This window comes from Engraulis encrasicolus, chromosome 16 (genome assembly GCF_034702125.1).
Source record: "Engraulis encrasicolus isolate BLACKSEA-1 chromosome 16, IST_EnEncr_1.0, whole genome shotgun sequence".
NCBI lineage: Eukaryota > Metazoa > Chordata > Actinopteri > Clupeiformes > Engraulidae > Engraulis > Engraulis encrasicolus.
Window position 1 is genome coordinate 15,855,338 of NC_085872.1, and position 22,837 is coordinate 15,878,174.

Consider the following 22,837-nt stretch of genomic DNA (forward strand, 5'->3'; position numbering starts at 1 on the left):
CAAACACGATCGCAGTGTGCCGTTACAGTATGTTAAAAGGTTTTGAAAATGGGGCTGGTCTAAGATTAAGATTGTAATGGCACAATTAACGAATGCTAATGCTAGCAAGGTAATACCTCCTTCATTGTCAAACTTAATCTTGAATATACATTTTTTTTATTAGATTTCTACTCACTCAGTGTCAAATTGAACGCTTGCTTTGTTAAACATAGACAATAGTACTGTATAGTACATTTGGTTTTCTGCACTTTTAATTTAGTTTTTGTAGATGTAAAAAGATGTATCTTGGCAGTTTGTCAAGCTTTTTAAAAACGCAAGTATGGCAGTAAAATGGAAAACCACTCTGAAGTACTTCAGGAAAGTGCTCTTTTGAGAGCCTTAAAGTGAGGGCTTGGCGCTTCATACTCTGGCAGCAGACGATGACTGCTGATGTTGAGAAAGACAAGTGGCCAGACATGAGACTTACTGTAAGACCAGCCAAGCCGTGTGGCTGAAGCCAGGTGTTCTCTCAGCAGCGACAGCAAACTCTATCTTACATTTAAATACTCTACACCAGCGGTTCTCAACCTTTTTTAGAACAAACGGTACCTTGACCTCATCATAAGCCTGACAAAGCCCCCCTTAGTACTGAAAAATAAAATAGCCTCCTCAATGGGAACTAAGTCCCACCCCCAGTCAGCTGTACCCTTCTCAACGCCCCCCTAGGGCTCCACAACGCCCCCCTGGGGGCTGTAGCGCCCCCATTGAGAAACGCTACTCTACTTTTTTTTTCGAGAGAGAGAGAGGTCCAAATCAATATCCGTAAAGGTTGTGTATTTTGGCTCAGACGTTTGGCTAAGACAGAAGGTCTGCTGTCAGCCCCAGATGTGTTCTTAAGTGTGAATCCCCACGGTGCGCCTCCAGCTGTGCTTCACGTGAAGTCATCCCGCTGTTTTAAAGCCTGCCAGTACGAGCCAGAGGAACATCTGCGGCGAGCTGACTTCCCTGGGAGCATGTGCAGCACTCTTCTTACACAAGCTGTGGCACTCTTGGCCTCGGTCACCTCACTCACACTCACATTGTCCTCTCACCCAGACATGTACACACAGGAGTTTTTTTGCTCATACACACATACACACACATTCACACACACAGGACCACTGACAGCTTTGGCTGGGTCCAGGACAGAGTCAACTGAAAGGGCCCCCCTCACCCAATACATACAATGTAATGAGAACCCAATTTTGGGCCGAGTCTGTCCCTGGCCCCGGGACAACTGTCCCCTTTGTCCCGCCCTCTCGGCTTCCCTACACACACACACACACACACACACACACACACACACACACACACACACACACACGCACACGCACACGCACATTTACTTTCACATTCACATTCACACACCAATGTCCCAGCTGTGTTCTCTGGGGAGGGGGGTGGGTGTGGGCCTACTGGGCCACACTGGTCAGGGGTCGTGTGAACAGAGCAGCCCAGCGCTCCGCCTGGCCGAAGGAAGGGTGGGAGGCCCAACACAGCACTTACACAGCAACAGGGCTGGACTGGGGGAGAAAATGGGCCCAGGCACTTTTGGCTGAAGGCTCTTTTTTTACATTTCTGAAAATAGGTGACCACGAGGGTGTGTGGCCCACCGGGAAATGCCCGTTATGCCAGATGGCCAGTCCAGCCCTGCACAGCCCTGCTCAGCACAGACAGGGCTGTGATCGGATACGCCCGGCCCACTGTCCCAGCACTCACTCTCCATCCATCCATCCATCCATCCATCCATCGCTGGCTAGCAAATCTGCAAAAAGGCCCCCACAGAGGGGTAAAGAGAGCTTTAAAGAAAAACTATCAGAGAAAGAGCAACGTCCTCATCTGTTAATGTGTGTTTTAAGCACCAGAACACACACTGTTTGAATGAGAGATTTTTTATTTAATTGGTTGTTCTCATAAACTGATTCTGGTCTGTGGATCACCTATTGGATCTCTTTGGAGCTATTGGAGCTTTGAGTGGATATTTTTTATATTGGATATTGTTTTCTATTATTATTTTCTTTGATGTCATTTTGTTTGCATTACCGACAGCATATACTGTACTGCCTGTTGTGCCTACTGAGACTTTTTACACTATTTCCCATTATGAATTCTTTGGCATCCTGATCCACAGCCCGAAGTCAACTCTTCATTTCAGTTCTTTATTTATGTATTTATTCATTCACTTGTTTATTATTATTGTTTGGTGCAGCAAAAAAAAGTACATAACTGGAGGAGTTCTTGAAGTTGAACAACACAATGTACTCAACACGAAAGCTTGTCTGGCGGCAAACGCCATAAGAATGCGCAAGGCAGCATGGGTACTCCCAGGCTACACGAAAGCCGCAAAAACAAACTTGAATGTTTTGTCAGAAACAAACAGATATCTGATGTGTGTGCTCAGGGTGAACAGCAGGCGGTGGGACTGGTTTTCTATATAGCACTACAAGACTAACGCAGTCCCACTCAGTTCCTGGGGTTCATTTTAAACTCGCAGAACAACACAGAATATGAAACGGGATAAAAGGGGAAAAGAAATGCACGACTGTATGCAAAGATTTCAGTGAACCCACTGTTTCACAAATACACACAGATAAGAGTGCAGTTGTCCAAAGATGCTCTTGATTCTGTTTCACCCCCCCCTGCTCACCTCTTGCTGCTCCCCATCTCTGCCCCAGATCAATGTGGCGGTGAAGTGTTTGAAGACGGACGTGCTGAACCAGCCGGACGCGCTCGATGACTTCACCCGAGAGGTCAACGCCATGCACTCTCTGGACCACCAGAACCTCATCCGGCTCTACGGCGTCGTCCTCACGCACCCCATGAAAATGGTGCGATGCTTGAATTGTGAATGTGTGTGTGTGTGTTTGTGTATTTTTGCTTTCGTGTGCGTGCATGCGTGTGTGTGCTTTTGCATGTGTTTGTGTAACCTGATTTACATCATCTGGCTGCGTTCGGCTACGTCACGCGGGGCGTTCCCATGCCTCACACAGCTATCTGAAATGCAGTGAGACCGCTTGAGTTGGGAAATGTGTATAGCCAATCATGAATCGCGGGTGGAACTTTGAATGGTATGCGAGAGCATATCAGATGGCAAGAGTCAGGTAAGTGTTTGTGTGCATGTGTATACATTTTATGTGCGTGCATCGACATCGTTCATTTGGGCATGACTGGTGCTCGCGTGTGTACCCGTGCATGTGTGCGTCCCATGTGGTTGTGGTGGAGCAGGGCCAGTGATATGCACAGGCCTTGAGGGTGAGACGTGGGTGACAGACTGGCTGGGACTGGCAGTGGGTTGGGGAGGTGTTGGGTATCCTCTCACATGCTCGCTGCCTGCAGGGGGTTATTTTGGCCCCGCTGGATGTAGACATTATCTCTGCGTGCAGCTAGGTACTGCCTGCCTGCTCAACATCATCAGTCACAACAACACGCATAGGCGTGCACAGTTAGGGACGAGGTAGTGCTAAAGCACCTGTCCCTTTGCCTTACTGAACAAAAAGTGCCCTATTTGGAAGTTGTTTATTTTTTTTCATTTGTATTAAGTTATTTTTACAACAATGTACTGTGATCCATGTTGTCATGATTACCTACACATGCTAGATGATCAAAAGGATATGACGATACAATATATATAGCTTCTATAGCATAAGGCAGCCGGAAGTTCCACATGCCCCCAAAAATGTCTGTGCACGCCACTGACAGCACGTATCATACCTCAGGCACCCTGCCCTTAACCTGACTAGGGGTCTCGCGAGAGCCAGGCTACCCTGCCCTCAAGGTTACTGTGGAACAGCACACAGAGAATACAGCCACCCCTGCCATCTTTTACTGCTGCCCCTTCACCTTGCTTTCCATATCTAAAGCTTGTTCCTCAGAGAACACTGCCACCCCTGCCACCTTTCACTGCTACCCCTTCACCTTGCTTTCCATATCTAAAGTTTGTTTTCCCTCCTTCTTCTCTCCCTCCGCTGCCCTCCCTCCTCCTCCGTCCCTTATTGGCCTGTAGGTGACGGAGCTGGCCCCCCTGGGCTCCCTCCTGGACCGACTCAGGAAGAACCAGGGCTACTTCCTCATCTGCACGCTGTGCCAGTACGCCATCCAGATCGCCAACGGCATGGCCTACCTGGAGTCCAAGCGCTTCATCCACCGCGACCTGGCCGCGCGCAACATCCTGCTGGCCTCCGGCGAGCTCGTCAAGATCGGGGACTTTGGGCTGATGCGCGCGCTGCCGCAGAACGACGACCATTATGTGATGCAGGAGCACCGCAAGGTGCCATTCGCATGGTCAGTCTGAAGGACGGACGGAGGAGCTTGTGTGTTTGTGTGAACGAAATTCAGCAGCTTTGCTTTATTGTCGGTATACTGCATGTGAATGAGGGGGATTACCGTTTTGTCCTGAATTTAAGACAGGGTTTTTGTTCTTAAAATAGGTCTGTTAAAGGGGAGTCATCTTACTTTTGCAGACTAGACAAATTTCACAACAGATTGCCTTGTCCATATAACATCACTAAGTTGAGTGTTATCCTTGGCACATTATCAGTGCTAATCGGACAACGAATGTCAACATGGTGCTGATAGACAGCGCAAATGGGGGAAAAAATCAAGATTATCTACTATGTAGTATGTAATTAGTAACTAGCGAGTTATTAACTCGGTAAACTTTGATGTTTGATGTTCTCATATATGTCAGGATCTCATTGGCTTGTGTGTTCGTTTTGTGTCTGAATGCACCTGTGGTACCATAGGTGTGCACCTGAGAGTTTGAAGACGCGGACCTTCTCTCACGCCACAGACACCTGGATGTTCGGAGTGACGCTATGGGAGATGTTTACCTACGGACAGGAGCCCTGGCTCGGTCTCAATGGCAGCCAGGTAGTCACGTGAACACACACACACACACACACACACACACACACACACACACACACACACACACACACACACACACACACACACACACATACAAACGCACACACACGGCACAGAATTTGCTTCAATCTCCCGTTTTAACCCCTTGGCACAGAGCCTATGTTATAACCTTACTTTCACCAAAATTGTAATGGCTATGTCTTAATATGATACTTAGGGCTCCCGGTACTGTCATACCAATGTTGTTATGATGTAATTGAGTATTTTCAGCAAATTGTGAGTAGGCCCGCCGGCGACCCCATCTGCAGTAAAGAGGCTACGGAAATCAGAAGATATTGAATGCTTTTAATGAAAAGATGTGTAAATGTGCTTGACAGATTCTCCATAAGATTGATAAGGAGAGCGAGAGGTTACCAAAGCCAGAGGACTGCCCTCAGGACATCTATAATGTGATGCTGCAGTGCTGGGCACAGAAGCCTGATGATCGGCCCACTTTCGTAGCCCTGCGCGAATTTCTGGTGGAGGTGAGTGAGTGAGTGAGTGAGTGAGTGAGTGAGTGAGTGAGTGAGTGAGTGAGTGAGTGAGTGAGTGAGTGAGTGAGTGAGTGAGTGAGTGAGTGAGTGAGTGAGTGAGTGAGTGAGTGAGTGAGTGAGTGAGAGAGAGAGTGAGAGAGAGAGTGAGATTTTATCCATTACCGCTTTAGAGCTAATGCTGCTTTCAGGATACATTTGACTCTTGCGCTAACCATAATAATGTTAGTAATAACATTAATAATAATTGACTCTGTATGTGTGCATGTGTGTTTTCTGCCTCAGACAATGCCAACGGATATGAGAGCTCTACAAGACTTTGATGAGCCAGACAAGCTGCTGATCCTCACGGATGATGTCATCACCATCATAGAGGGCAGGTGTGTGGTTCTTCGTTGATTATTGTTTTGTTAGTGTGCTAAGCATTTGTGTGCTTTGTTTAATGTAAATGTTTAATTTTAGTAACAGTGGTGAACTGTGAGGTAGATAGTAGGGCTGTAACGATATTGTATCGAACCGAGAAATCGCGATACATAGAGTCACGATACTGAATCGTGATACAAAGAGTCAGTATCGTGATACGTCCTTTCAAAATTTTGTTACCCATCAGTCAAGAAAACAACCACATGATATGAAGTTATAGTGCTTCCGAGCTTCAAATCGTCCTCATTGTTATATTTAAACCTTGTAGCCTCTTACTGCAGCAGGGGTCGCCGGCGACCCTATTCACTTGCTGAAAATGCTTAACCACATCATAACAACATTGCTGTGACATTACAGAGAGCCATAGTGCTGCGATGAGGGGTTAAAATCATTAGTGGCCTTGTGTAACCTATTCTACCTATAAACTACAATAGCTTTTATTCATAATTTTATTTTAAAATGTTGGCAAATGTGAAATCGCGGGGTGTATCGAACCGTAGGTCATAAATCGTGATACGAACCGAATCGTGAGTTTAATGTATCGTTACAGCCCAAGTAGATAGGTATACAAAATCCAAGATACAATATATATGGCAGAGTTGTATAAAGTGGAAAACAGATGCAATTCCACACTAGTGGTATGATATTACATGGTTTCAATTTTATCGTACTACTGCTGTTTTAATTACATCTGAGTACTTCTACTTCTACTTTATTCAACTCTGATTTACGGTACTAGATAGACTTGTACACTTTACATTTCTGCGCCTACTAAGTTGTTTCATGAAACCTTCTTATCATTGGTCACCCACAATATTACATTCAGACGTCCTGTAGCCTCTGAGTACTTTCTGTCTCCTGGAATACTTTTGCTTTCTTGCACACAGTTTATGCCGTTTCTGTTACACCTGTGATTTTGAAGAAAGGTACCTCCTGGTAGACTAATGGAAATGACCTGCTGCTGCCATCTCTTTCTGTTGCTCTGTCTCCCTGTCTTGCTGTCTATCTACCTGTCCTTCTCTGCATGCATGCGTGTGCGTGCAGAGCGGAGAACTACTGGTGGCGGGGTCAGAACAAGCGCACGCTGAAGGTCGGTCAGTTCCCCCGGAACACCGTGACCTCGGTGGCCGGCCTCTCAGCCCATGACATCAGCCGGCCCCTGAAGAACAGCTTCATCCACACGGGCCACGGAGACACCAACCCGCAGCGCTGCTGGGGGGCACCCGACAAGATTGACGAGTGAGGACACACACATTACGACTGTATGCAAATATTAGTTAGTGGCACACTGAAAGAAGACTAAGTACTGGACTGGAAATAAATCTCCTTTTGTATTATGTATTTTCTAATCTGTAGCCATATCCCACAGACAGTACCCAGTCAAATATCTAATGAGATCAGTGCATATGCATATCCCCTGCGCTTTGGCAGTTAATTACTGTATGTAAGGTGCAAATGAGAGTATCAGTATTTTTTTTCACAGCTGGTAATAACTATGCATTAATCCCTTAGTTCAGAGCCTGTGTTATATAATCTTACTGTCACCAAAATTGTAATAGCTATGTCTTGTAATCGCTATGTCTCTGTACTGCCATAGCAATGTTGTTATGATGTAGGTGAGTATTTTCAGCAAATAGTGAATTGGCCCACCGATGACCCCATCTGCAGTGAGAGGCTATGATGTGTTTGTCTACACCTGGATAGTGAAAAAGATGGGCTACCATTAGAGGGCAGTATGAGAGCAGTTTTTCATGGTGTTACCTGAGCATTTCTACATGACACTAAGCTACGGTACGACACACATTGAAAGGGGAAAAAGTACTGTATTTCATCTGTGCTGTACCGGGCAACACCAACATGTCAAAACATTGCTTCCAAAACATTTCAATGATACAAACATCGCCCTTGTTTGCGCCATTGGCTTACTAGACTATTTAAATATTAAAGAACTCTTTACTTATTAAAGAACTTGTGTGTGTGTGTGTGTTTGTTTTTTTGTTTGTGTGTGTGTGGGTTTGTTTTTGTTCTCAGTCTGTATTTAAGTAACCCAATGGACCCTCCGGATGTGCTTGGCCTGGACTTGAATGCAGCTAGACCCACTCAGCTGCCAGGAAGAGCTAGAAGTGAGTTTCCCGCATGTGTGCGTGCAAAGCCGTCTTTTATTGCTTTTAAATGCAACCCGGAGATAAAAGCCATTATTATTTCCCTCTTATCACTTTGGCACATAATCCTACTGCCTTTCTGTGGATCTTTTCCTTTCGTGAACTTCTCTCTCTTTCTTTCTTTCTCTCTCTCTCTCTCTCTATCTCTCTCTCTCTCTCTCTCTCTCTCTCTCTCTTTCCTTGTTTGTGTGTCTCTTTTCTGCTGATATTTCTTATGAAAATCTGCAGCTCACCTCTCCGCACATGATTGGCTGCACATCGTGGCACCTCTCCGTCTTTGTTTTGTTGATCCGTATTTGTCATTATGGATCTACGTATTCCAATCATTTCTGCTTTTTTGTTGTCCTTGTGCCACCTCTCTCTCTCTCTCTCTCTCTCTCTGTCTCTCTCTCTCTCTCTCTCTCTGGGACGTTGGTGTAGGGGGGCCTCCCCCTCGCTACCCCCCTCCGCCTCAGCTGGCCCAGAGTAAGTGCGGCCTCTCCCACTGCTCCTGTCCCCTCTGTTCTCTCCTAGCACCCCTTTTCAAAGGTACAGCCTCTCCTCTCTCTAGTTCTTCTCCTCATCTTCTCCCTCACCATCACTGTGCATGTGTGTAGGCCTACTGCTTATTTTTTTGCCATTTCTAACACAGTAAGAAATGCAGACCACAGAGCCATGTGTGTTATGTGGCAGGTCGTTGTTTTGGCTTTTGTGTCTGTCTGGACCCCGTTTTCTTTCTTCAAAAGCATCCTTGCTAACCAGTTAGCAACTTACTAAGTTTCCAATGGGAAATTGCATTGTAACCAAGCACGTTGCTAAATTAGCTAGCAACGACGCTGTCGAGAAACGCACCCCTGAACCAGTGATGGGAAAAAAAACTATACGAGTTGACCACCACATCAAAGCACCCTAATCTTGCCTATAAATATGAAAAGCCTCTACGGAGGCACTCCAAAGCCCCTATCTCCCATCTAATCCCTCATTTTACTGGCTCTTCTTCATAAGACCTGATTTTTCATATGTGGGAAAAGGGACCTCCTCCGAGAGAGAGTGCGTGAGAGTGCTGCGATGCGAAGGCTGTGCTTTCTCGGCTGATCCCCCAGATCCTCATTGTATTCCTGCGTCCATAAATGGCGGTTTCGTGAATGCAGCTGACAGTTCCATCATCTGCCGTGTGTGCTCAGTAGAGTGTTTCTGCCCGCTATACACTGAATAACCTATACCTCGGGGCCCCTTAAATGACACGTCACATTCAATGGGTTTTTTGCTTTAATGGTTTTTTAGGCTATCATGGCCTTGTCACGGTGATAAATGTCTGTCAGGATAAGTGTGCCTTCTTCAAAAGGGCCCTTTCATGGCTGGCCCACATGGGATGGCAAGTCTATCAGCTGAAGCAAGGGCACTCACTTTCACGTAAAGCCACCATTACTTGCTTGTCATCCCATAGAAATTTCATTTTCTCTCTCTCTCTCTCTCTCTCTCTCTCTCTCTCTCTCTCTCTCTCTCCCTCTCTCTCTCTCTCCCCCTCTCTCTCTCTCTCCCTCTCTCTCTCTCCCCCCCTCTCTCTCTCTCTCTCTCTCTCTCCGCCCTTCTCTCCCTCTTTCTCTTTCTCTGTAATGCATTTCTAGAGCCTTGCTATGACGCTGTCGCCAACGATGAAGATGTTACCACGTCTGCCCTTCGAAAGCTGTCGCTCAAAAAGGCAAGCATGAAGGGACTCAAACTCAAACCCGCTGCCTGGGTCTCGGCCACCACCAAGCTGGGGGATCGCTCGCCCTACGGGGGGGCCCGGACGCCCGGCGGGGGCGGCGGCATCATCAGCGAGGTGTCCCTCATTGACTTTGGGGATGAGGAGTCGCCCCCACCTCCCACTCCCACCCCCACCCCCTCGCCGTCCCCCATTGTAGAGGCCCAGATCGCCGCCCTGGCCAAGCTGGCCATGGAGGCTGAGTCTCTACTGGACCGAACGCCGCCCCAGAGCCCGTCTGGAGGCTCGCTCCCCCGCCCGCTACACCCCACCCCGGTGGTGGACTGGGATGCCCGGCCGCTGCCCCCGCCCCCGGCCTACGACGACGTGCCTCAGGACGAGGACGAGGACGACATCGAGGTGTGTGTGTGTGTGAGTGGGATAAGAGAGATCTGACCTGTGAATATACAGTATGTATGGTGGATATACACTCACCGGCCACTACATTAGGAACACCTGTTACAACTGTTCATTGAGGCAAATTTCTGATCAGCCAATCACATGGTGGCAACTCGATGCATTTGTGCATGTAGACATGGCCGAGACCGAGATGATCTGATAGAGTTCAAACCGAGCATTATAATGTGGAAGAAAGGTTATTTAAATGACTTTTAACATGGCATGACTGTGGGTGCCGGAGGATTTCAGAAATGGCTTATCTACACACAACCATCTCTACGGTTTACAAAGAATGGTTCGAAAAAGAAAAAAATGCAGTGAGCAGCGATTCTGTGGGCAAAAATGGCTTGTTGATGGCAGAGGTCAGAGGAGAATGGCCATACTGGTTTGAGCTGATACAAAGACAACATTAAGTAAAAAAAACCCCACTAATTTCAACCGAGGTATGCATAAGAGAATCCCTGATTACACAGCACATCAAATCTTGAGGCAAATGGGCTACAGCTGCAGAAAACCACATTTGGTGCCACTCCTGTCAGCTAAGAAGAGGAAAATGAGGCAACAATTTACACAGGCTCACCATAACCGGCACTAGAAGATCGGAAAAATGTTGCCTGGTCTGATGAGTCTTGATATCTACCGCAACATTCAAGTGGAATGGTCAGAATTTGGCGTCAGCAACACGAAAACATGGGTCAACCCTGCTTTACATCAACATTTCAGGCTGGGGATATAATGGCATAAAGATATTTTCTCAGCACAATTTGAGCCAATTAGTACCAATTTATCTTTGTTGGAATGCCACAGCCTACCCGAGTATTGTTGTAGGTAGTTCAGGCAATGCTGAAGGCAAAAGAGGGTCCAACCCAGCAGTAGAGAGGTGTTCCTAATGAAGTGGCCGGTGAGTGTATATGTGGAATGTTGTGTGTGATGTTTTTGTGTCTTCTTCTGTATTTATGTACGTACGGTATGCTACTTGACACCTTAATTTCCCTCGGGATCAATAAATTATACTCTACTCTACTCTACTCTACTCTACTCCACTCTAGGTCAGCTCCATCAACAGCTTCGACCACGAGCAAGGTCAAGGTCAAGGACAAGGTCATGGGTACGGGGTACACGGGTACAGTCGGAGTGCCAGTTGTTGTCACACTCCCAGCTCCCCAACTGGGGACGCACTGCTGGACCAGCAGCGGGGGGGTCTGCTTGAGGACAACCTGTTCCTGCCCAGCCGGCATGGCCACGGCCAGGGCTCCAACTTCTCCCAGTCGGCCGAGATCTTCCAGGAGCTGCAGCAGGAGTGCATGAAGCGGCTGAACGTGCCCCGAGGGGGCGTAGGTCCATCGCCGTCCAGCCCCTGCCTGGAACTCCACCGCCAGATCGTCCTGTCTGCTGCCGACTCCGACTCTGGTGGCGGCAAGCCTCAGATCCCCCCTCGCGTCCCCATCCCCCCTCGCCGCCCTCCCGCCAAGCGGGGGGGTTCGGACTACACCACCACCCGCTGGTCGGGGGAAGTGTCGGGGGCCGAGGACGACAACAAGGAGTGCTGCCCGCCCCAGATCCCCCCTCGGGACCCTCTGTCGCAGCCGGGCTCGCGCACCCCGAGCCCCATGGCCGTGCTCACGCACGTGGGCTCCCCCCAGCAGCGGGGCCTGGTCAGCGGTACCGGTACCGGCTCCGGCTCCACCTACCTCCTCTCCACCTCGCCGGGCAAGCTCATGCCCACCACGCAGAGCTTCGCCTCGGACCCCAAATACGCCGCGCCCAAGGTCATCCAAGCAGCGCAGGGCAAGGAGAAGGAGGCCGGCGTCAAGGGGCCCTGCATCCTGCCCATCGTGCGCGACGGCAAGAAGGTGATGTTAAAATAATGATTACATTGTATTAAAGAAAAGCACTCAACACAAAGACTCAGACAAAGATAAATACGTTTTAGCGCTTCTACTCTACTCTGATCAGAGGGAGGAAAACAGCCTTACAGCTACATTGGTTACAAGACATATAGAGTTAGATTTTCATAATTTTTATACAATTCTATTAACAGGTGAGCAACACGCACTACTACCTCCTACCCGAGCGGCCGTCCTACCTGGACCGCTATGACAAGTTCCTGAAGGAGGCCGACTCGGGGGGCCTGGAGGAGCGCTCAACACGTCAGGTCAACACGGCCACCGTCAGGCCCATGGTCCACCAACAACAGCCTCAGCAGCAACAACAGCCTCAGCTGCAGGGCGAGTTCAAGGTCAACTTCTCCTCCAACAACAACAGCACCCTCACAGGCTGCGGGGCCGGCAGAGGGGCCGTGAAGAGCTCTCTTGTCCCCGCCAGGCCGTGCACAGAGGGGCTGGCGGGGGGGAACACCTCGGAGCGCGTCCGGCAGGTGAGGACTTCTTGGTTTGTTTTAGGGGGAGAGGGGGACAGGCTCAGTGCAGAGTTCTCTCTAAAATTTGTTGTGATGGAAGTGATATTCTCTCTGCCAATGTGTATTTCATTTTTACCTCCACCAAGGAGGTAATGTTTTCGGTCGCGTTGGTTTGTCTGTCTATTTGTTGTAGTTTCTAACTCTACAAAAAGAAGGCAGAAAGACTAAGGGTGTAACATAGTCAAATGTTCTATCAAGCAGCTTCCTTGGCGGAGGTCTGCACTTCTATTTTTTTGTTATTTTTATATTTTTCAAAGGATGCCTCCACATTAAGTGGTTTAACTTAAATTATGTCACATATGTTACTACTTAAATACATTTTGCTGTAAATAGTGCTTGTTTGTCAGTCTAATTACTAAAATCTAAAGCAGTACAAATAAACAGTTATTATGGTACAATGATGTTCTTCATATTATGCCTGTAGGCTGTGTGTGCAGTGAATTAAACTGGTGTGTCTGCTGGTCCCACTGGAGCAGACTGCAGCTTAAAATAGCACACATTAAATACCTCGCTCCAGGCAATGTCAAAATGATTACGACTCAAGGGTGTTTATGAGACCCATAATCTTTTATTGGCTAAACACATTTATCTTGGGTTTTCTTCTGTCACATGAAGAAGGACTAGCTGTGAGATTTTTTTGTGTGTATTGTCAGTAGGGGGCAGTACAGAACAGCATGACTTGGATTCTGGTTCCCCTTAGGTTCTGTTCACTTTCATTTCTACTGACTGCCAAATGTGATGGCCAAAGTGCCTCGCTGCTCATCCCATACTACACTCAGTTTGAGCACTTGCGTAAGACATCAGACCCCTGGGAGGGGGGAGGTCCATGCTGTCAGTTGCTGACCACTGAGATTTCGAGCGATAAAAAGCCAAAATTACTATTTTAATAGAGCAGGCTACCGCTCTGGCAGTGCACTATACCGGTAGGACAGTGTTTCTCAAACTTTTCCAGACCAAGGACCAGATTGTCCCCTCAAAATATGTTCAGGGACCGCCTGTCAACTGAATTGACAGTTGTTGATGGGTGCTAATTTGGCATTGCTAATTTCGATGTAGATCACTTACTTTTTTATCCACATTCACAAGCCTGTCTTATTGTAGTGAAATGCTATGTTTAGCTTTGTAATTATGTTACAAATATAGCTTACTCCTAGCTTGTCTTGGTAAAATAGAAATCCCCTCGTGGACCACCTGAGCTCTGTCACGGACCACTAGTGGTTCCCGGACCACACTTTGAGAATCACTGCGGTAGGCCATCTAGACCCTGCTGGAAAGAGGTATCATCTAGCTGTTCCAATCTTACAGCAGCAGTCACTTCTGTTCCATAAACGTCATCTCGCTTTAAAAAAGGTGGTGGGTGGACTATACTCTGCCCTGTACTAAATCTAAGATCTTCACCTCTTCTTCAGTTTCTACCTTGCATGCTCAATATACCTGACACCTTGTGAAGAGCCCCACAACTGCCATCTGTGACGGGAAGCGATTGGGATGTGCATCCCTCAGACAATTGTTCAGCTGTGTCTTCGAAAGTAGGGCTTGCCAATGCTGAGTGTCACTTTTTGGAATTTACCACCACAGGATGTTCTCCATCACTGTCCAAAACAAGGAGTCGTACGATACACCTGTCATCTGACTGCAGCTGTATATATTAACCACCAGGAAATCTTCAGTCTGAACAACTGCCATCATGGCCTCGTGCTCATCTACTGTATTTGATCCCCTGCTTTCTCGTCAGCCTGTTTTTGTTAGTCGTTCCAGGTGTTTCAAGCAGCATCTCTTGCAATCAGGAGAAATTAAACTGAACAGCAGTTTTAGAGAGAGACTGTATGGAGTTCTGATGTGATGATTGCCCAAAGCTTTGCTGTCAGTCAGAGGGGTGATGAGAAGACTACCTAGTAGAGAACAGCTCCGGGGAGAGAGAGAGTACCTTATGTACCGATGCGGTGGCATGTGTCACCTGCTCCTGAGTGACTTTGTTTGGCATATACAGAATATACACTCAAACTGCTTGTGCGTGTGATGAACAATGTCGTGCTTTAAGCCCAGCCTCTGGCAGCTCTCAGAATTCTCAACTCACTGCACCACAGTTACATAGTATGGCACCATTTTGTTTTTACAGTCGTTGAAAACTCTGTAGAAATGAGGTCGCTCAGTCACTTAGAAAAGTCCACGTTTGTGTGTCAGGAGGTGAAAGGTTAGCCTAGGCGAAAGCCGACTGTTGACTCCGTCAGTCTGGCGAAAACTAAGAGGAATCTGTTTCCAGTGGAGGGTGGGAGATGGTCTGATCTTACTCTGTCATTTAAATTCATTGGAGTTCCGAATTCAAATTAAAACCCATATTGTGCTTTATTAGCACGACTGTTACGATATAGTGTCGCAAAAGCATAGAAATAACAAAGCAAACGTGTGCATAGTGTTACCTTAACCAATCAGTAACAGACTTCGCGGGTGAGTTCTGCGTCACCACTCTCAACTGTTTGCTGATTGGCTAAACAGTGAGCAAACCGAGCTAGGAGGGTTTCGCCAGACTAGGCGCGGAGCCAAAATTTTTGGGTGGAGTACTTTGGATGGCGTCGCCAGGCAAATGAAAGGTGTCTGTGCTGTGTCCTGTGTTTCAGGTGCAGGAAGTGGTGCACGGCGTTACCATGGAGGAGTGCCAGGCCGCCTTACAGAATCACGGCTGGAATGTCCAGAAGGCTGTGAATTTCCTAAAGGTAAGATGAAGATACACTAATCTCTTTTATATCTATTTTGGAGTCTTTTTTTGCCTTTATTATGATAGGACCGTGAAGACAACGACAGGAAGCGAGAGGGGGGAGAGAGAGAGACGGGGAAAGGGTCGGTAAAGGACCCGGGCCAGAATCGAACCCGGGTCAGCCGCATTATAGTAGGCGAGTGCCCTACCGTTAGCGCCACGATTAGGGTCGGAGATACACTAATCTAACCAACTTTGCATATCCCTGATAGGTAGCAGGGATACTTCAGACTCCCATGGCCCCCTTATTCTAGTGCAGTTGTTCAGGTAGAAGTACAACCAACCTCTGTGTTATTCGTCAATTTACATTGTTTAGCATATCCATGAGCCGGGTGCTCCTCAAGTTCTGGATGTCCTTACAATCTCTGACAGGCTGCTTATCTGTGCTGCCTGCACCACTGCTCTGGCCAAGGTTAGGAGCTCACTGTGATGGGCGATGGGACTTCTGAAGAGCAGCGGGAGGTTTATAGGGCCTTCCCCTTATCTTATTTCTGTCCAAGTTGTTCTGATTATGCTGAATTTAGCCTGTGGACAGGTTAAGACTGAGGTGAGAAAGTAACACCTCTTTTACTTCTAAAGTTTGTGCTACATTCGCCTTTTGTTTAGGTAAGTATAAGTGACATCAGATAAACGGCAATTCTATGAAAAGTTAGTCAGACTAAGGCCCAACACAACACTATATACTTAAGGAATTACATGTCAGAAATCAGCTGGTCAACTGTGTTTCTGAGCTCATGGGATGGACGTCCTTATTGGTTTTCGTTACACTTGAAGCCTTAAGATTAATACACCAATAACAAAAAAAAACCTGAGGATGCACCACATTGCTCAGCGCTCATGTGTTTGAAATGTATTAGGAATGTGTATTACTGACTGTTGAGTCATTGCTGGCTCCCATTAACTCCACTGCTGTCCACACCTGCTGATTAAATGCCATTGATAGTTTCACTCAGCCTTTCGATTTTCCTGTCTGCACACAGGAGGTCTGCTAGTGCTCGTACAGGGGCCTGGGGTTCTATTGGGATTGCCTCACATGTCATTCGTGTAAGCCTTTGGCATGAGATGAGAATGTGAAGGCTATCATGGAATCGCACATTATGGGCGTGCTGTGCCATTACATCTAATCATGTCTTGAAGTGCAGCTTTCCCCCCATTTTGTTTCCTGGTATAAGTCGATGTTTCTGTATGCTACCTCTTTTTCCCACATTTCATTTCACAAAGCGTTGATGATGAATTTGAGATTACAGGAAAATGTGTTTTGAGTCCTTTTTTATGTTAACCCATTTTAGCCTAGAGCACCTGCAAAAAACACCTGCTGAATGCCTAAGCCCTTTTTGGGAAAAGGCGCCCTCTGCCTATTCAAACCTAAATATCTCAGCCTCTGAAGAACATAAAAGTATGAAATAAGTTGCATTTAAAAGCCAGGACCATCATCTGGCATTAGAATGTGTTCATTTAGCTCTAACATATGCACAATTTTCATTTTAAAAAAGCTCAACTCTCAAGAGCATGAATGCAACGTATATATATGTCGCTCCAGGCACCAAAGGTCAAACAACGTGTACGCTGTACAGTATCAAGCTAAAATGGGTTAATTGAATAATGCCCGTCTATTTTACGAGGCAGATTGTTTTATCTAAAACATGTTTGTTATCCCTTACCGTTTCCATGTTATAGATATGAAACTCACAGCACAGTAATTGTAGCCTCACCCTCCACACTGATATCCTTTGTCCACAGTTTCCCATGTCTGTCTCTCAGAGGGAATAAGATTTTGCTGTATACTGCACTTGTGCTTCTGTCTTTATCGGCTATTTTTTTTTGCTCTCAAATGGCTCCTTATCTGAAGCATGTTTGTCCTCTCTCTCTTACTCTCTCTCTCTCTCTCTCTTACTTTCTTTCTTTCTCTCTCTTTCTCTCTGTCTTTCTTTCTTTCTCTCTCTCTCTCTCTATTTCTCTTTTCTCCCCCCTCCTCCCTCCAATGCTCCTTGTGGTGTTGCAGGTAGAGCAGCTCTTCTGTCTGGGTCTCAAGTCTCGGGTGGAGTGTCTTAACCTCCTGGAGATGTTCGACTGGAACTTGGAGCTGGCCAGCACTCAGCTGCTGGACTCCTATGGCGCTGTGAAGCAAAGGTTGGTGTCGGTAGTGTTGCCAGATTGGGCGGTTACCCGCCCAATCTGGGCTACTTGGGATGGCCGTTTGCGGGTAAAAAGGGGAAGGATTGGCCATTTGGCGTTTTTTCTGCAGTTTTATGCCCATAGAAATCAATGCAATTTGTTGAAATTTAGCGCATTTTGGGCGGGATTTGATTAGACACATCTGGCAACACTGAGTGTCGGTGCGCCGTCTCCCTCAGCCCAGTTCAGCTCACGGGTAATCAGGGAGGGGAGGAAGTCACAGCACTCCAGAAATGATCATTACTGTATGTCGCCAAGTTCCCCCAGACGGGCAGCCTGCGGCTTTGGAGAAGTCTGTGAGACTTTAATCATTTCAATTTCTCTGCCTCACATTACTCATGGGTGCTTCTGTATGCTTTTGGGAATCTTTCTGGGCAGTGGAGAGCCGTCTGCCGAAATTGCTCTATGTATTAATTTGTGCTTCCATTCCCATGTTGTCTGTCATAAGTGTAGTGTGTAAAGCTGAAGCGTAAGTGCAGGTGAATTAGTGGAAGTCACTGGGGGCGGCAGCCGTAGTCTTTTGAGACCAAGTGAAACTTCTGGACTTGAGCCGTTGTGTTGTGTTGTGTTGTGAGCAGCGGGCTGATGTGTTAATGCTGCTATTCCAACTCCGTTAGACAGGTTGTCAGAAGCACTGCTCGCCTACACACTGCCTCCACATCTTTACCAGTCCTTCAGGTGCCAGTCTTACCAGTCTGGCCTTTCTCTCAAGATTTACTGTACGAGTTGTCCTCTGTGCCATGTCCCAGATGTGCTCCCCAAAATGCTCTCAGCTCAGTGAGACAGTGTTGACAGGCGACGTGTTCAGTAACAGGCGCCAAGCCATTCTTGCATCACCTGCCGCCATTGCACTATACCCAACAACAGTGTATTCTTTTTATTTCAAGAAATAAATTCCCAATAGTCATCATCTCTCTGCGCCATCGGCTGCTATTTGGGAGTCACATTTAGATGTGTTTCTGTCTCGTAGCAGCCTCCTATCCATGCTTCTCCTGTCCCCTGAGTGGATATGCATAACTAGAGGCCCTTCTGCAGCATAGCTAAATCAGTCTTTTAGGCCAGTGGTTCTTAACTTTCTTTTAAAACAAATGCCCCCTGGACCTCATCCTAAGCCTGCCAACGCCCCCTTGACCTCATCACAAGCCTGCCAACGCCGCCTTAACCTCATCACAAGCAGGCCAACGCCACCCTTACTATTAAAAAAAATCTAAATGGACTAATGTCCCCAATGACAACAAAGCACTGCCCTCTCTCAACGGTATCCTTCTCAACGCACCTCTAGGACTCCCCTATGTCCCCGTGGGGGCTGTACCGCCCCCGTTGAGAAACACTACTTTAGGTTAAGGAAATGTCCAGGTAGGGCAAGGCAGTGTGATGGCGAGGGTAAATGAAGCATGCCGGGGAATGGTGTGCTGATGAGCACATAAGAGTGATTCTACGATTCCCCTACGCTTTTGGCAAAAGCAAAATGTCAATTATCAGTATTTTTTTTTCAACTAAATGACCTAGATGTTTACATAGTGTATATATTTAAGTTTCCAAACAAACAAATTGCCAAGCTTAATCTTAAATCATTTGGTAAATACTCTAATGAAAGCGAACATTTGCTTAATTATTTTGTCAACAGTGTTATGGACAAATACTATGTCATTTCAAACATATATAAAAATACTACAGAGTTGAAACAATATATGTTTGAAAGTGCTTATGTCCCTTAGTAGTAATGTTGTCATTAATCTGAGCAACTGATATAGAAAATGTGATTGTTGAGCTTCATAAGTAGGATTTTATGAGTCACTGTGATACAGACTGACACATTTTTCATCATAAATCCCTGTAACGTCTGATTTGAATATAGTCACCCTCCTTACACAAGACTTCCTTCTCCAGAGATAATCCCTAGTGTATGTTCATAGGATTTTTCCAACACATAAGGGATCAATAGCGCAAAAACACTTTCAAAACAGTCAACGGTGTTACTCAACTGTGTTACGGTCAACAGTGCAGGGGAACAAGTCGGCACTTTTTTAGGAGAAAAAAAACAGAGCAGACAAACCCATCTCCCTAGAACACAAATTATTTTGTTTGTTTGTCTGTCAATATGGATATAAATTGCCAAAAACATACGCCTCAACTGTCATCAGTGTTGCCAGATTGGGCTGGTTCCCGCCCAATTGGGCTGCTTAGGATGGCCGTGTGCGGGTAAAAATGGCATCTATCAGAAAAACCTTCCCACTGCCATATAAATCAATAGAATTGGGCGGGTTTTTAGGGCGGATTTTGATAATTTTTTGGGCTGGAAATCATCAGTCTCATCTGGCAACCCTGACTGTCATACTTAATTGTAACACCATTGACGGTAACACCGTTGACATTTCAGCCATTTTATGGTGTTGTGCTAACTGAGGACCTCAGAAGTTCCACCACAACACCTTAATCAATTCATGTATCTGTATGCTTTATCTGTGTTTTTCTACATGTGATTTCTTATTCAGATTCTTATGAATATGTTGATAACACAGTTGACAGGCAATTTTCCCGCTATGAGAACATGAAAAAGAATGGATTAAATTATGGAAGGATGGAGCTCAAAATTTACCAAAAAGTCTTGCCGTATCCTGCCAAAGAGGTTATGACATCACGTGATGTTATTCGTATGGCCTAAGACCAAACCATTACTGATTTATGGAGGAGGTTTCAGACCGTGACACGGTTAACACAGTTTTCGTGGACACACACAAAATGGTAAATTTCATGTATAATGGAAAGTACAGTGGTCTTTCTGACAGTTTTGTCATATTGTGATGATTACTGTGAATCAACATTTGCAATCGTCTTGGGCAAAACAAGTTTCTTTACATGCTAATATGAAGACTGAATCTGACATTTGGAAAACAGGACGGCATGAAAACGCCCAAAACCAGTATTAAATATTCATTCTTGCTGAGGGAAATAATGCTATGTCTACACTTTCTGTATTATATGAAAGATAAATGTTTTCTAATGTCCAAAACATCATTGGATGCAGTTAATAGTTAGTGGAATTGCCAAATAAAATCCACGGACTTAAAAGTGTAGGCGAATTAGAGAATCACTCACAAGCACTCTCTCTAAGCTCTGCAGCTCTAGTCTAGTCGTGTCAGCAGCAGCCATTCATTGTGTGGTGGTGATTGCTCCGCTCATGCACACCCTGGGCCAGCTAGGCATAATGCAATGTTCTCCCTCAAGTACACTTACATTAAGCTCTACCCACCCCACTGCCTTCCCTATATGGCAATGGTGGAACTAGCAGTACACCTCTAGGTAAATGACTTGTACATGTTTTTTTACAGAGAGGATTTACCCTCACTGACTTTATTAGCCTGTCTCCGTAGGGGGTTGTCTGGATCCAGCATTGTATGTAAAAAAAACTTCCAAATGTAACTTTAAAGTGTTTTGAAGTAGCTGACGACATAACACTTTGCCTTTTCAGGCGATGACCGTCCTCCAGACTTGGACTTTGTCTTCCTCATGTACTTGATTGGCCACAGCCTACTGATGGTGACCGTCCCCGTGGAGCGGTGCGGCGCGGAGCCGGGCGGCGACACGAGAAGTTTGGACTGTGGCACCCTCTGCCCTTCTCAGAGCATCTGAGGCCACCAATCCAGCACACTGCCTCTTCCCTCCTTAACAAGACTGTTTTCACACTGCACAAGTGTGCTTGACTGTGTGTGTATGTGTGAGAGAGAGAGAGAGACTGTGTGTGTGACAGTGAGCGAGAGAGTAAGAGGGGGAGTTGCTGTGACTGTCGGGTGTCGTTTGTGGAGGATTTCCCCCCGCTGACTGAGGCCCCCTGCTGGATACCAGTTGTTGCTGCGCTACTGTCCGGCAGGACCCAAAGTTCAGCCAGCCCAGTTTCTTATCCCACCGGGAGATCAGGGCAGAATTCAGGACAGCCGGTCCGTTTGATTGGCCTCGTTTCCCTGCCTTTAAGAGATCTATATGTTCTGATGGAGAGAGGTATTGAAGCTCATTTGTGTGTATGTGTATATATATATATGACGATATATATATATATGAAGATCATATTTTGAGCTTATACATGTATATTTGCATCAGATATGCTCTGAGCAGTTGTTGTTTTTTTCTGTTTTAAAAGTATGACACTTTATTTGGTGTATTGTAAAAGGATGACACAAGTTAGTGTCGGAAACCATGGAAGATTTTAAGTTATAATTTAAAAAAAGTTTTATGTTGTGTTTTTGTTGAGAGCATGTCTATCGTACTGTGTTCCCTGATGCTCTGTTCCAGTGCTGCTCCTGTGACCTCTCCCATTTCTGGCTAGGCACCAAGGTCTCAAACTCAAAACTTGTTTTTCTTTGTAATGGGCTGTCCTCCACCACCCACCTAGCAACCGTATATGAAGCCTTTAGCACAACAGTGTAACGCAGAGTTTTGAAGTACAGCGCCCACTGCTACTGTTTTCTCTGTTTTACAGTATTAATATTTAAACACTCAAGCACAGTTAAGATACCAGCACTGTTCTAATGTTATCTTCTGCTGAAGTGTGTCCAAGCACAAACAATCATACAGACCATAAATGAGTCTTTTACTGTTTTGTATTCAGTTTCAGCAGAGGCGGATTGATTCCCTCATTTAACAGCCTCGTCTGTGTTGTTATTTGTTTTAGTTTGTAAGACTGGTAAGGAAAGTGAAGTGCATCCATTGAATCCTAGTGCAGCATAGGTGATATGGAGGAGGTTATCCCTAATATGTTCCCCAGGTCCTCTGTTCCCCATGTCTTCTGTTCCCCGCTACCGGGGAACTTAGGACAGTTTTTTAAGAAAAAGGGTTCTATGTTCCCTGCTGCTTCTAAGTAGACTGCTGCCGCATGGCAATGCGCAGGTTGTTGTTGCACCTGTGACAGGTTATGTTTAGGGATAGTTTTGGTTAGTGCACAAATGTACAACTCAGAAACATTGCATTACTGACAGGTTAGGTTTATGGAAGGTTTTGGGAAGGGCACAATTTGAAAACTCGGAAACATTGCATTACTGACAGGTTAAGTTTAGGGATGGTTTTGGGAAGGGTTAGATACAATGCTGAGAACATAGAACCCTTTTTTAGAAAAAGAGCCCTAAGTTCCCTGGTCCCATACAAAGACCGGGGAATATAGGACCCAGGGAACATAGGTACGCTCCCCATAGGTGATATGGAGGCTGCTGAGTGAAATCCTAGCTACAGTGGATTATACTTTCTGGTCATGTCAGCCCTTTAGGAAGAGGGCGACTCTGATGACCCATGGAAGCCTTTATATTATATACTCAACTGTTGTAATTCAGTCAGGAAAGTCAATGAGCAGCTCTGCCGTGATGGTGCCGGTAT

General features: G+C 46.2%; 1 protein-coding gene across 4 annotated transcripts in view; it reads left to right on the forward strand.

Moving 5' to 3' along the window:
• tnk2b (tyrosine kinase, non-receptor, 2b) overlaps positions 1-21,269 on the forward strand; it is a 62,121-nt gene extending 40,852 nt beyond the window's left edge. For 3 of the 4 annotated variants that reach the window (XM_063218865.1, XM_063218862.1, XM_063218863.1), the window contains exons 5-17: positions 2,694-2,846; positions 4,022-4,299; positions 4,761-4,887; positions 5,262-5,408; positions 5,700-5,794; positions 6,882-7,076; positions 7,869-7,960; positions 9,607-10,085; positions 11,174-11,977; positions 12,166-12,501; positions 15,162-15,257; positions 17,301-17,428; positions 20,964-21,269. In XM_063218865.1, the coding sequence (XP_063074935.1) occupies positions 2,694-2,846; positions 4,022-4,299; positions 4,761-4,887; positions 5,262-5,408; positions 5,700-5,794; positions 6,882-7,076; positions 7,869-7,960; positions 9,607-10,085; positions 11,174-11,977; positions 12,166-12,501; positions 15,162-15,257; positions 17,301-17,428; positions 20,964-21,177 (3,144 nt within the window). In that variant the 3' untranslated portion in view covers positions 21,178-21,269. Of the gene's footprint in view, positions 1-2,693; positions 2,847-4,021; positions 4,300-4,760; positions 4,888-5,261; positions 5,409-5,699; positions 5,795-6,881; positions 7,077-7,868; positions 7,961-9,606; positions 10,086-11,173; positions 11,978-12,165; positions 12,502-15,161; positions 15,258-17,300; positions 17,429-20,945 lie in introns of all 4 variants that reach the window. The other variant, XM_063218864.1, reaches the window with a different exon arrangement.
• The last annotated feature ends 1,568 nt before the right edge of the window (positions 21,270-22,837 follow it).